General features: G+C 35.8%; 1 protein-coding gene across 1 annotated transcript in view; it reads left to right on the top strand.

Moving 5' to 3' along the window:
• Positions 1-14,820, top strand: part of hif1ab (hypoxia inducible factor 1 subunit alpha b) — a 28,969-nt gene that overhangs the window by 5,537 nt on the left and 8,612 nt on the right. The window contains exons 2-8 of the mRNA NM_001310042.1: positions 7,899-8,089; positions 11,453-11,604; positions 11,691-11,775; positions 11,870-11,979; positions 12,752-12,954; positions 14,251-14,357; positions 14,494-14,641. Of these exons, the coding sequence (NP_001296971.1) occupies positions 7,899-8,089; positions 11,453-11,604; positions 11,691-11,775; positions 11,870-11,979; positions 12,752-12,954; positions 14,251-14,357; positions 14,494-14,641 (996 nt within the window). The remainder of the gene's footprint in view (positions 1-7,898; positions 8,090-11,452; positions 11,605-11,690; positions 11,776-11,869; positions 11,980-12,751; positions 12,955-14,250; positions 14,358-14,493; positions 14,642-14,820) is intronic.

Here is a 14,820-nt window from a genome sequence, read left to right as displayed (position 1 = left end):
CCTTTGACTTAATTTGCTCAAAAAGTCTCTGCTTTGTCGGGTGACAGTTTTAACATTTAAACAAAATCTGAATCATTTATGCCATTTAATGAATATATTTAATTAAAATATTTAATTTCGTTAACTTTTAACAATAAAACATTAAAACATCCCCATCATTCTCCCTCTTTTCTCAGATGGGATAGTAGGCCAGATCAAAGGTTAACGTGATCCAACTTTGGCACTCCGGCTCTAGTTTGGGCATTGATGAACAAAAGGGTTTAAAACATTTGAAGCATGTCCACTTTCTTTACTTCCAGAGATTGTCAAAGATTTCATTTCACTAAAATTTTTTTTTACAGACCTGCTTCCAATACATGGTGCAATGGGCTGTAGTTGCATTCTAGCCAAACAGGATTAAAATTTTGCAGTCCTAATTTTACCTTCCATTATCATTCCTGATTTTAGGCCAAAGTCTTGAGTAGGGCTGCTCGATTATGGGAAAAATCATAATCACAATTATTTTGGTCATAATTGTAATCACGATTATTCAAAACGATTATCAGTTCAAGTCAAATTTTCGCCCTTCTGTGAATTATTATTGTTATATAAATATTTCCCAAATGATGTTTAACAGAGGATTTTTTTACAGTATTTCCTAGATTTTTTCCTCTGGAGAAAGGCTTATTTGTTTTATTTCAGCTAGAATAAAAGCAGGTTTAATATTTTGAAACCTATTGTAATAGCTCATTATTATTAGCCCCCTCAAGCAATATATATTTTTGATTGTCTGCAGAAGAAACTACTGTTTTACAATGACTTGTCTATTTACCCTAATTAAGCCTTTGAATGTCACTTCAAGCTGAATACAATCTTGAAAAATATCTAGTAAATATAATGTGCTGTCATCATAGCAAAAATAAAATAGATCAGCTATTAGAAATGAGTTATTAAATATGTTGTTTAAACTGTGATTTAAGCATCTTCACTGTATTTTTGATTTTATTATTGATTTATAATAAAAACAGTCAGCAGTAGGAGGGATATTGCGCGCTATCACTTTAAGAATAGTGCGGCTCTGATATGGTTTCTCTTTCACGTGTCTTTTAATTCTCAACTTATGTGTTTATTAAATAAATGAGGGTTAATAATCACTGAACACCGCGCCCTGACACAAATGTGCATGTATTTGACCATTAAAGCGCTCACATTAAGATGGCGTTAGATGTGCGTGTGTCCTCTGCTGTCCGAGGCCAAGCGCGGCGCGCGCGCAAACACACACACACACACACACGCTACCTGTCCGAGGCAGAGCGCAGCGCGCGCACACACAACAGCACGTGCTCTTTCACGCTTTTAAAAATATAAATGATGCGCATCCCGTTCTGCAAAAGTTACATTACAGCACATGCTTTTAGTCATTTTCATGTGGAACTGAGCTTTGCAGAGCGACACGTGTACAACTGGAAAGGGGGGCGGTATGTGATGGAATAATCGTTTATCTCAATTAATGTTTTTTCATAATCGTTAGAAGCCAAAATTGAAACTGAAATCGGATTTTCGATTAATTGCACAGCTCTAGTGTTGAGTGTAGTTTTGCAGCTATCAGAGCCAAATAAAAAAGCTACTGCTGCTCACTGTGTCGTCTTGTTGTTTCAAGTAACATAAAACGTATTATTGCTGTTAAATATGTAGGCTGTTTTGCAATGTGACTGTAATAATCTGTCCGTTTTATTTACCTCACTTTAGAAATGAGAAGTTAAATATGAATATTGTATCAGCAGTTTAACCACAGCAGAATGAATATTTCATTTGCATGTTAAGGGGTTTTGCAGTGTAAATATAACAAGTGAGCTTAAAGTATTCAGGCACAAGAAGCAGTAATGTTTGTAACTTTGACAGATGAATTGTATTTACCGTTTACAGTGCAGACAATGCAGGTTTATTTTACAGTTGATTGTTGAGTATCTTTACCTCCATACTGTATGACATCATAGAAAATATAAGCACATTTTTGTGTCATTCTGTGTATTTTTCTATGCCTGCAAGTAATGTTTTTATTTGATAGAGATTCTGTCTCTAATTTTTTGTAATATGTTTATATTTGATAGAGATTATGTCTCTAATTTATTGTAAAGTATTGGATTATTTCAGAATATAACTATTTAAAGGGGTGGTTCAGCCCAAAATTAAAATTTTGTTATTAGTTTCTTTTCCTCATGTTGTTCCAATGTCCCCAGACCTTTATCTTCAAAACACAAATAATACATGTTGCAGTGTTTTCCAGCTGTGGTGGCAGGCCTTTTACACAGACCTTTCAGCTACCTATTGCTTTATTTCAGAGAAATGTCATGAGAGCAGTTATTACAAGTCGAGATTTTTTAGATTTGCTTGGAATATTTATGAATGTCTCCAATAAACCTACAGAATGACATTGATGCATCCGAAAGTAAAGTAAAACGTCCATAAAGTCCAGCAAGATAGTCACAGTACGTTTACATGGACACCAATAATTCGATTTTTATGCGATTATGACAGTACTCTGATTAAAAGTCTACCATGTGTTGGCACTAATAGTCTAGTGGTTAAGTACACCGACATATAGCACCATGGTGCTCCAGGCGGCCCGAGTTCGATTCCCGGCTCAAGGTCTTTTGCCAACCCTTCCCCTCTCTCTGCTCCCAGTGTCTTCTTGTCTGAAATATCCACTGTCCTATCTCCATTAAAGGTGAAAAAACCCAAAAAAAGAATAATTAAAAAATTCTACCATGTACACCGATTTTTGATTAATTTAATCAGTTTATGGTCAAAATCGAATTAAACAGAAATCAAATTAGGACATGTGAAGTATGCCGATGTTAGTGAGACACTGCTCGCTGCAGAGACACTTGAGCTCCAGTGAGGGGGAGCTTGAGCTCTTGCTCCTCCTCCTCCTCCTCCTCCTCCTATAAGCTGTTTTAATACGTACACCCACCCCTAACCCCTACCCCCAGTGACATCATACGTAGAAGAAATGCAAAGGAGAAGGCTCTGCCCAAGTGGGTCTGCAGTGAGCACCACTTGATTTTAGTCGCATTATTGAAGTGTAGTACAGACATGTAAACACCTAAATCAAACTGTTACCGTCATGTGCACTCTTTGCACCTAGTCAGCGCAGTCCACAGGCACCTGCATCGTGAAATGCAAAGTTTTTTTTTCTTCCATTCAACATGCGGTATGAACTTCTATTAAAACAACACTCTTCCAGCAGTTCAAAGTTACATCCAGTATCTCGTTAGTCATGGGGGCATGCATGAAGTGTAACATTAAAGGGTTAAACTAGTAATGCACAGCACTACTAAAATTACTGAAAAGTAATAGTTTAATTCTATAATTCACTTACATTTTAATACGTTTTGTGAATGATTTTGGTGTGGTGCCCTACCATGGAAAATGAATGTGGCGGAAACCATGTATTGGATATCTTCATTTATGTTCTTGAGTTGAACAAACATGTTCTTGAGTTTGTATTACATTTATCTAAGTAACTTTTTTTAGTGTAATACAATTTTTTTTTTTTATCATGTAATTTATTTATATTTTCTCTGTAAATAGCCATAGGTTGCTGATGTGGCAATAAATAAATAATTAATAAGTTTCTGGATTGGAACGACATAAGGGTGAGTAATTATTCATTTATTCATTCATTCATTTTCTTTTCGGCTAAGTCCATTTCTTGATCTGGGGTTGCCACAGCGGAAAGAACCACTAACTTATCCAGCATATGTTTTACACAGCAGATGCCCTTCCAGCTGCAACCCATCTCTTGGAAACATCCATACACACTCATTCACACTCATACACCATGGACAATTTAGCTTACCCAATTCATTTGTACTGCATGTCTTTGGGCTGTGGGGGAAACCGGAGCACCTGGAGGAAACCCACGCAAACATGGAAAAAGTAATTAATAACAGCATTTTCATTTTTGGGCGAACTTACCATTTGAGTGATCTGACGTATACAACGCGTATCACAGAAAAACGACATATTGCAATGTTTTTTTTTTTTTTTCAAATCTTGTGCAGCACTAAGTGCACAGGTTTTCTGCAAGCTAAACAGTTAAACAACAACTAAAACAGCTCCGTTTATATTGGACAAAAGTGGTAGTGTTTGCTAACAATGAAAGCATTATATTTGGCAATGATTTGGCAACTATATAAATGCTTTGAGTGTGTTGAGACGAGAGTGGTCTTCATACTGTGTAATTTGTGACAGTCAGCTGGTCCTGATGTGGGATCAGATATGAGTTGCTTGGACGCCTCTTAAAGCTCTATGAGAAGTTTATGTGGGTTCAGATGAAATGGGAAGTGAGGACAATTCTGTTGCACGTGTTGGATCGAGCATTTGTTTATCAAGTAAACACTCTGGTTGTTTGAGGATGTTGAAGTATTATTTTTCATTCATTTGCATGTTATAATGTAGAGCTTTTCACACTTTAACTAGTAACACCCTGGGTCATTCTAAACCTCTGGGCAATCATTTGTTTTATCATTTCATGTTACACATCCCTCACACTGCTCAATGTTGACAATTCTGAACATTCAAAATGCTGTTTGGCAATGTAATTTCTCTCTTTTACTGTGAAGAGTTTTGTCACTTGTGTTTTGAGTTTATGCAGGAAATGCGTGTCATATACTGTGCCAGTAGTTCAAGCTCGTACACATTCAGGGAAGGAGGAGACCTGAACTGGCAAATGCTTAACACTTGGCAACTTTATTCATTAATGCTCAAAATCAGATGCATCCTTCTGGAGCTCTTGAAGTTCACTGGTATTCACTCTTGATGCGCAAGCAGGGCGATATTACAATATCATGATATCATGTTTCATATAATTCAATATTATTATAGATAATTATTGAATATTTTTTTAACTATACATTTAGGAATATTAAGATTTTTTGTTATTTAACCACTTTATTTTAATTTACTTACATTACTAAGGTAAATAACCTTAATAGCCAAAAACATTTAAACAAAATGTCTTTATACTAAAATAAGCATAAGTGTTAAAGAGACTCTTAAACATGATAAATAAAATGTTACAAAGTGTGTGGAATGGTAAAGGAAGATCAACATCTGTAAGGTGTGAATAATAATGATAAAGTAAACCTCAAACTCTGTAAACAAAACAAATTATGACAATTAAATCTGAGTTTTCAAGTAAAGGAATCAGCCATTATTATTCAAATACATATTGCAACATTACTAATTGAAGTTGAATGGTTACATTACTCCTATGCTAAAAAAATCTTTCAGATAGGCAGCTAGTGGCTGGGATGCACAAGAAAAGAAACCAAAAAGCCACTCTCGTGACATCCTTTTTATTTACAATCTCCTCACTGCTGCTGTACACAGCACTCATTTTTGCATGTGTTGTTATTCTGACCTAAAGTGACAAGCTGAACATTTGGTTTGCTTCACCATTTTTAGTTTCTCTTGTAACTAGGCGACCATCAAGTGTTTTCTCAGAGGATGCCAAATGGACAAAAGTGCTGCAGCTCCAATGCAAGTTTTTAGAGAAAGTAAAATGCACTGCAGTGTTTGTCTGAAGTAATTAGTCTGCTGTTATTACAGTTATTACAGTCTGCTGAAATGTGTATATTCTGTCAAAGTGTGAAGCAGATTAGTTAATTGCATAAATGGCGGTGCACTCTTGGCATTCAGAAAAGTTTAGTTGTTTTTTAGGTACACCTGGAAAATGCGTGAGCATCACATACTGAACATTTTTGTTGATATTGTGAAAATTGCAAAAGCTATCTGACCTACTTTGTGCATTTAATGCAAAAAGTGTAAATTGGCCTTAAACATAAGAATAAATCAGTGTCGTCATCCCTATTTTACATTTTCCCCTCATATAATGAAATGACTTTACAGAGTGCACAGTGTTTTTTTTTACTGTCCAAAGCATGTAAATATGAGGGACAATGAATATTTGGTTATGCTTTTAGTAGGAATGCTTCGATCAGGATTTTTGGAGCCGAGACAGAGTACCGATTCCTCATCATGGTGATCGGCCGATGCCAAGTACAGTTTCTGATGCTTTAAGGTTTATATAACTTTAACATTGCAAAAACACATTTTTCCTCTAAAAGAATAAATGAAGGATGTTGCATCTAATCCCATAACACATCTCTTATAACCATTCAGTGTGGACATGTAATGGCCAGTAGCAACTTGATAGAAAATTATAGATTAAACATAAAAATCTGGTAAGAAAAATTGTTAGCAACAATGCAATTTGGAAACATTGCAAAATGATGGAAGAATAATTCAAGATGCCTTAATGAAGAAAAAGCTTGTGGTACATTTTTGATGCATAAAAAGTAAAACTGCATCTTTCTCTGCTTGCAAACCCATAAACTAACACTTTCGATCAGTTTATGAGATCATCCAGACAAGCCGATCGAGTCATTAAATGTGAGTATCTGCCGATACGGATCTCCGGCCAATCGATCGGAGCATCCCTAGTTTTTAGCTTTAACAATGTTGGATTATGATTAACAAACATTACAAACATTTAGCACCTCAATGCAAAGTTAACTCCACAAAGCCGTGTTCATTTTTTTATAGCAGGGTTCAGGTAAAAAGCTAAAAGCACTTCTAAAAAGTGAAATGTACAGTCGTTTCACAGAGGTAAAAATTAGGTTCAGAACAAAGATAATCTGGGATTAAAAGCAGTTTAAATAAACGTTAAATATTTAATATATAGAAAATGCAAATTGTACATTTTTTTTTTTTTTGCATTTTTCTATGCATTTCAATCCATTTATGTGCTCTGTTGGCCAGACTAACACTACTGTATGTCCACTTGGTTTTGCAGTTTGACAGGAAATTACAAATTATTGCAATGCTTACTCTTCAATGCAACATTATTTCTCAGAATTTCCTGTTTGAATTAAATAGAAGAGCGTTGACTCACTCCACACCACCTTTTTTTTTTATAACATTGACGTCTTTCTGCCATCAGTGCCATTTCATGTGCTAAATTAACTTCCTTAATGATGTTTCCATATCTGATTACATGTTTGTTTGCAGCTTAACATCTTTTAGAAAACATTCATGACACAAGATGTGGGGTTTTTTGTTGGGTTTGGTGTTTTTTTTTTACTTAATGTTTACTGTCAAGTTTAAGAAGTATTAAGAAAAGAAAAATCTATGATGATTTTAATAAGTTTTCCATAAAGCCTTGACAGTTTTGGGTGGCAAGTCCCAGCTAATACAATTGAATGAACACCTGAGGCTGTTTTCGTGTCGCTTTTGTTGAAGGGTGTCCATTATGTTGCTTTTTGTTACCAGTATCTTGGCTTATTTTCAGACCCCTCCATTCTTGCAGTGAACTAAAACATTTGTTAAATGAATAGGAGTCTATGTTGGCCACTGACAGAATAGAAAGAGATCCCGAGGGTAGTAGATATGCTTCTTTTGAAATCATGATAGGTTAGAGCGTTATTTTAGCTGAACGTGTTTCATGGTGACCTATTTGTCTGAAAAGAGATCATTTTTCTAGTTAGGAGCTGTTTATCTTCAATGTCTTCACCTCGCTTGTTTGCAAGAGCGGTTGTTTTATGGCTTGTCTGTGTGTAAAGTTTTATTTCATGTAGCACGCCGAGAAGTTTGTGTTGGGAAATCTGCAAACTGTCTAACACAACAACATTTACCACCGTTGGCTGAGCTCCAAGGGTTGTAACTGTGTCTCTTGCCGTGCGTCCACACCCCTTTCATCAGCCAGTCATGTTGAGACTGGGTTTCTGTCCTTTGACGTCGCAAGTTTTGACTCTAAGCAAATGAGGGATTAAAAAAAAGTTGACCTCGCCGTTGACCTCAAGCACTAATGCAGAAGCCAAACTAACACCACGCTCTCCTTCTTTCTTTTGTAGGGTGAGCTCGGAGCGCAGGAAGGAGAAGTCCAGGGATGCAGCGCGATCTCGCAGGGGAAAGGAGTCTGAGGTGTTCTACGAGTTAGCACACCAGCTCCCCCTGCCACACAATGTCACGTCTCACCTGGACAAAGCCTCCATTATGAGGCTCACCATCAGCTACCTGCGCATGAGGAAGCTGCTCAATTCCGGTCAGTCCACTAATCTGCATATTCATGTCAAGAAATGGAAAACTCGCCACATACAAAACTGATTCAAAAACCTTTCAGAGATATGGAACAAAGGAAATAAGATGCAGTCTGTATTATATCTGGGGCAGATTGCTCAAAAAGCTTATTAAAGGGATGGTTTACTCAAAAATGGACCCTTTGTCATTAATTACTCATCCTCCTGTTGTTCCAGTTCTTTTTGACTTAAGTTCATCCTCTGAAATTTATCTGAAATATTTCTGTCCTTCATTTCTCTGTCTTAAGTAATATTCAGTTTGAAGGCCAAGAAAGATGAAAACATTGTAGATGTAGTCCTTGTGACTTCAGCCATGTAATTTTAATTTTATGAAGAGACAAAAATACCTACAATAAGCAGTTTTTTCCACTTTTGCTTCAAATGCACATTTACATGAGCTGCTGCTTTGTCTTTACTCCACATAAGGACATTGGCACAGAAACTGTTTGGAGTTCATTTAAAATATCTTGGATTGTATTCTGAGGTTGAATTAACATCTTAGAGGATTGTAACAGCATGACAGTATTAACTGAGCAGTCACTTTAATAGTAATTTGGATAACAATAAATCAGATATACATATGTACTAGTACTGCACTTTTAAAACTGAAGTTGCAAATTAAAACTGAAATTACAATTTAGCTTAATGTGTTTTTAATAAATGTATGAGTTTGAATCGACCCTTCGCTAAAGCCTGGTTTCTACTTCTGCGTCAAGTGACCGGCGTAACTCACGGCGCAGGCAATGCGCGTGGCTGTGCATTTATACTTCTGCGCGCTGTCTCTGTTGGTCTGCATTAACACTTCCAAAACGCTAGTTTACAGTGAGGTGTAAATGTTCCTTTGTGTCGAGTTTCTTATCTTGTTTTGATTTTCCTGAACACTTCCTGGTTGTACAAGTGACTCAAACTCGCTCATTTTGAGGCAGGAACCGGCGGACGTGCAACAACTTTAACTATGAGGTAAACACACAACAAAACTTTCCATCCAGAGCTCTTTCACGGGACTCCACACTTGTAAACAATCGCTCGCGCCATTCACGCGGCTCTCGGTCCCGCCCAGACTCGTCAGCGCTACCAAACCGACCAATCACAGAGCTTGCGCTACGCGTCGTTGCGATGTGTAGTTACAATTTTTGAGAGATGCACGTCAGCCACGCCGACGGCCACGGCGAAGGGCTATGCGTCAGCGCCGTAGCATACGCCGGCGTTTGACGCAGAAGTATAAATCAGCCTTAAGCCCCACCCTCTTTAGTTACTGTTGCTACGCCTGTCAAGCTTTCGTGCCCGGCAGGCTTTTACAATGTGCATGCGCCGATGTCAGACATTGCCATTATCTGTTGCAAAATTTTGCTAAATTTTTGGCGAACAGGTGAGATATCTGAGAAAGCCAGACAAAAAAGGACTGTAGTATGCATTACAGGGGTATATTCACCACATAATAGAAACATATATATATAATAGATATAATAATGGATTTGTGCTAAATATTAGCATCATTGACCCATAACAATGTACATTAAGTTACCCATTACTGTCAGTGTGTTTGTGTGTTCTTTATAAATTAATGAAAAACAGCTGCTGGTATAGTATATTGACCGTAAGTGCTCAGTTTGTGGTCGCATCTCGGTTTTGTTCTGTTGATTTGTAATTTCAAATGTTCGTAGCTTGAAATAGATGGAAATATAAAGTTCAGTAAAGTTAGCAATAGATTCACAGATTTGTATTTTTTGGATCAATAACTTATGTCATTATGACCTATTTGCTGTTAGTATGACTAAGTTACTATGACAAAGGCTTATATCAAGCAGAAAAATATATTTTTAATATCAAGCGAAAAAAAAAAGGAAAATACAGCTGTGAAACATAATCAGCTTTGTATTTTTGTAGAAAACACTGTTTAAATCTGTTTAGGGTAAGGTGTGAGTTATTGCTGTCTTTCACTGAATGTGTCAGAAATATCAAAACAAAACAAGCTTAGCTCCGCTCCTTTAGTGCCCCTCACACAGCTTGCTGCACATTCACTCTGACATTTCGCCTCTTGGGTTTTTGGTTTTGAAAAGGGAAAAAATATCACCATCCCATCCAAACTTACCGGATTTTAGATTTGCACAATCCATATGCACTCACTCAAAAACTTGACAGAGCCCCTGCGCATAGCTACAGTTGCTGAGCCACGATTGGTGGGTGGCGGTTTTTGGGTGTGGCTTAGTAAATTGGGTCAATTTCACCTTCTTTTTTTTTGAGTCAATTATAATGTGCATTTGTGGACATTTTCCCAAACTTTTATTAAAAAACTTTGGTTTTCCATGAAATAAAAGGTTGTACATCAATTTAATATAGCTTTAAGTGCAATAAACATGGCCTTAAGCAAGGCTGTTTTTTACAGTAGTACTATATAGTAGTAGTTAAATGATTATAATTATGTTATTTAGTTTTTTATTTGTTTAGTATTTACAAAAAAACGTAATAATATAACTTAGGGATGCACCAAAATGTTTTTTGGGCCGATACCAACAACCAATAAAACTTTAGATTTGGAGACTTATAACCGATATATTAGCCGATAAATATAAATATTTAAAATTGTAATATATTTGAACAGTAAACAACTAATTTAAAACAAAAACTTCATAAATGTTTGAACTAATCTTAGAATAGCCTACTCAAAGCAAAAAAGGACTATATAGACCTATTCACAATTTCACATAAATTAGCAAACCAAAATAATAAATTCCTTTTTTTTTGCATTGCAACTTAACATGCAACTTGACTGTTGCAAAAAAATAATAGATTACAATACTGATTACAATAGATTACAAAACAATACTGGATTTAAATAACTAACAAGTTACATAAATATTTAAATAAAATGAAAACGAAAAAGAAAGAACTAAGAACTGAAACAAGCTCAAATGTTCTCGAATAAAAAGTGTTACAGTAATTTGACACTTTTATTACTGCACACCAGAAAGATTCTCTTGTGCTTACAAGACAGGCAGTTCTGTACAATTATATAATTTATCAGTTTAAAGATATCAGCCTATTTTGATTTCTGACTGATAATAGTAATAAAAATAGCATTTTCTGGCCGATATCAATATGGCCACCAATATTACATGCATTTCTAATATAAGTATTAAAATACACTAAATTGTTTAATAAAATATGTTCTTGCAATATTTTATTTATAGTAATACAAAACAATTAATAGGAATGTACCAAGTTAGCAACATGTGATTGTATTTTTTCTTATACAAACCACTTAGTATCAGGTGTAAACATGACCTTACATTTATTATATTGCTCAGGGATGTTATTCGATTTTGCAGATGAAAAAGAGGAGAAGGAGGAGAATGAGCTGGAAAGTCAGCTGAATGGCTTTTATCTGAAGGCCCTTGAGGGTTTCCTTATGGTCCTGTCTGAGGATGGAGACATGGTTTATCTCTCTGAGAATGTCAGCAAGAGCATGGGCCTCACACAGGTACCTCGACGTCTGCATTTTCTTCTAAGCATTTCGATTAAAAGCTTATGGTGTAGCTAAATATCCTTTCCTTTTCTCTCTCTTAGTTTGATCTGACCGGTCACAGCATCTTTGAATTTTCACACCCATGTGACCATGAAGAGTTGAGAGAGATGCTCGTCCACAGAACAGGTGAGCCACACACGACACATTCATACCACTGATAAATCAGTCATTAATAACAAATGCATTAACGTTTGTCTTCATCCTTATCATCCATGTTTAGGATCCAAAAAGACCAAGGAACAAAACACAGAGCGTAGCTTCTTCCTGCGGATGAAGTGCACACTCACTAGCAGAGGACGCACCGTCAATATCAAGTCTGCGACGTGGAAGGTGACATTGTCTTTTCAAACTGTTGCTAATTGTAGTCATAGCTTATATATAGCCTTCCACATATCTATACCTTTTCCTGGTGTATTGTTCAAGAAGAATACAATTCGTAAAGCAGATTTTAGTTAAGGAAGTAGGAAAGAAAATAAGCTTGAGTCATTTTTTGTGAAGGATATTTATTTTGTAGTTTTTATTATGTACAGGGTTCATAAGGGTGCTGGAAATTCTTGAAAATGCGTGAAGTTTAATCTAGTGTTCAAGGTTTAAAAAGTGCTTAGATTTTTGGTAAAGTGCTTGAATTTGCTTGCAAATGTAATGCTTTTGCTTTCATAATAATTTATTTTACAAAAAATTTGTTACTTTTTGAGTAATTTATTTAAGTATTACTTAAATAAAATAAATCTTTTTGCGTTTGCCTAAAATTAAAACTCTAGAGTTTGCTTATGTGCCTGTAAAGTTTTTTTTTTTCATCTGTGCCTTTTGAAATTCAAATTAAGACACAATTAAGATGTGAGTAAAAATGTACAGGAGTAAATTACAGTAATTCAATGTTGCGGCAAACATGCCATCAAAATGTTCCTTAGAATACTATAATGTTGAATACTTTACCAAATAACATCTGCTATGATGTGATAAATTATGTATATTTCTGTAAATATCTCATTTGCCATACTTATAAAGTGCTTAAATTCTACTTTGAAAGAGATGCAAGAACACTGATTGTAGCTGACTTGCTCAAAGTAGACTTTTACAAGCAGATTTTTCCTTCTCTCAGGTTCTTCACTGCGCTGGTCATGTTCGTGTGCACGAGGGCAGCGAGGCTTCAGAAGACTCTGGCTTTAAAGAGCCCCCTGTCACTTACCTTGTGCTCATCTGTGAGCCCATTCCTCATCCCTCGAACATCGAGGTGCCATTGGACAGCAAGACCTTCCTCAGCCGCCACACTCTGGACATGAAGTTCTCATACTGTGATGAAAGGTTAGCAGAGAGATGTGACTCCCTCATATTAGAAAATCCAATTTGGTGGTCGACACATTGGCACACAAACCTTTCTTTTTCTTCATTTTCTGAGGGTTTAAATTATTTAGCACAATTTAGTTTTCCTTTTTTCATTTTCATTGGGGTTTTGTTTGGATGTACAGGATGTACAGTGTTATCTGTGCTTGGCAACAAATGTTTTGCAAGCCTGAATCTTTTTGTTTACATCTCTTTGAATAAAAGCAATGCTGCAGAACCCGTTTAGTGTCAGCACAAAAGCCTGCGGTTTTAACTTTACTGGGTTGTTAGCACCACCTAGTGGCAGAAGCTATTAGTGTATTTTAAGGTTCTACTAATTATGAATAAACGTTTTCATGTATGTATGCAAGTATGGTAATAACTATTTACTAAATCTCAAACTAACCATAACCCTTAATACCTCTTTCTCAATTCGTCATATATTACTTGAAACTGATTTGATATTTGTCATAAATACTTTACATAATCAATAGTTAAATGTAATGAACAAATTAAGATGAATAAAAAATACTTTGCATACTCATTTGCTTATTAATATCTTATATGTAGTAGTTATCTATTAGTATTAGAATCTGTTTATGCTATTTAATGAACTTGAGCTCGCAGTGAACATTTATTTTATTATTAGCCTTTCAGTCGTTGTTAGTTACTGTTGATCATGAGTAACAGACAATTACTGATGGAAACTTACTGTAAAGTTTACCCTGTTAAATAAAGCCATTAAACATATTTCAAATAGAGTTTGGGAAAAGTCAAGTCAAGAAATTTATTTGCCATATGTACTAACCCCAGAAGACTTTAGTATGCTAAACTAATAAGAGCAGCCTGTAAACACAATACACGCAAGAACAAAAAAAAGAAAAACAGGTCAAATATGTAACAAAAATGATTGTTTTAAAAAAGATTTTTTTTCCGCTTACCACTAGGCTATTGGGCCGACACAAAAATGTAAACTTATTGCAGAGTTTATCCTAACAATAAAATATTAAAATCTTTATTTTTAAATAAACTTTGATACAGTACTCTGATGTTCAACTCCGTGCATTGCATTAGGGTAGATACAAGTCCTAGTTAAATATAATATGTGGTATATTGCAAGAACTTTAAAAGAGTTACAAAGCATAACAGAGAAGTGTCCTGTTTGAAACTGTTAATAACCCAATGACTTAATGGTTACAGGATTTGGCAAATGGGCAGTTTTTCAGCATGTGGCTACTAAATGCTTTGTACGCTCAATCTTCTCACTCTTTCCCAAAGGATCACTGAGCTGATGGGATATGAGCCAGATGACCTCTTGAACAGATCAGTCTACGAGTACTATCACGCCCTTGATTCAGATCACCTCACCAAGACACATCACAACCGTGAGTGAAGCTTATCAGTTCAATAAAGTTGTTTAGTTGTCTACCTGATCTTGATTCAAGTTTGACTTTAATGTAAAGCTGATACAGAAGGTGTCATGCGAATGCCTTTTAATTGGAAAGCCTTATGTCTCTGCAGTGTTTGCAAAGGGCCAGGCCACCACAGGCCAGTACCGCATGCTGGCTAAGAAAGGTGGTTTTGTGTGGGTTGAGACTCAGGCCACTGTAATCTACAACCCCAAGAATTCTCAGCCGCAATGCATTGTGTGCGTCAACTACGTTCTCAGGTATGGATTCTGTTTTAGAAACAAAATATTGTGAAGCTTTTTGTGCATATTCTTATAAGAACATTCACAGTGCTAAATTTTATTTTTCTGCTATACATATCACGATTTGTTGTATACTTCAACAGATGAAATGAATGACTGTATTTGGAAACAATCATTTTTAGAGGAGTGCATTTGTA

Source organism: Danio rerio, chromosome 20, assembly GCF_049306965.1.
Source record: "Danio rerio strain Tuebingen ecotype United States chromosome 20, GRCz12tu, whole genome shotgun sequence".
NCBI classification, from domain to species: domain Eukaryota; kingdom Metazoa; phylum Chordata; class Actinopteri; order Cypriniformes; family Danionidae; genus Danio; species Danio rerio.
Note: the sequence above shows the minus strand (reverse complement) of the source record. Positions and strands in the feature narration are given on the sequence as shown.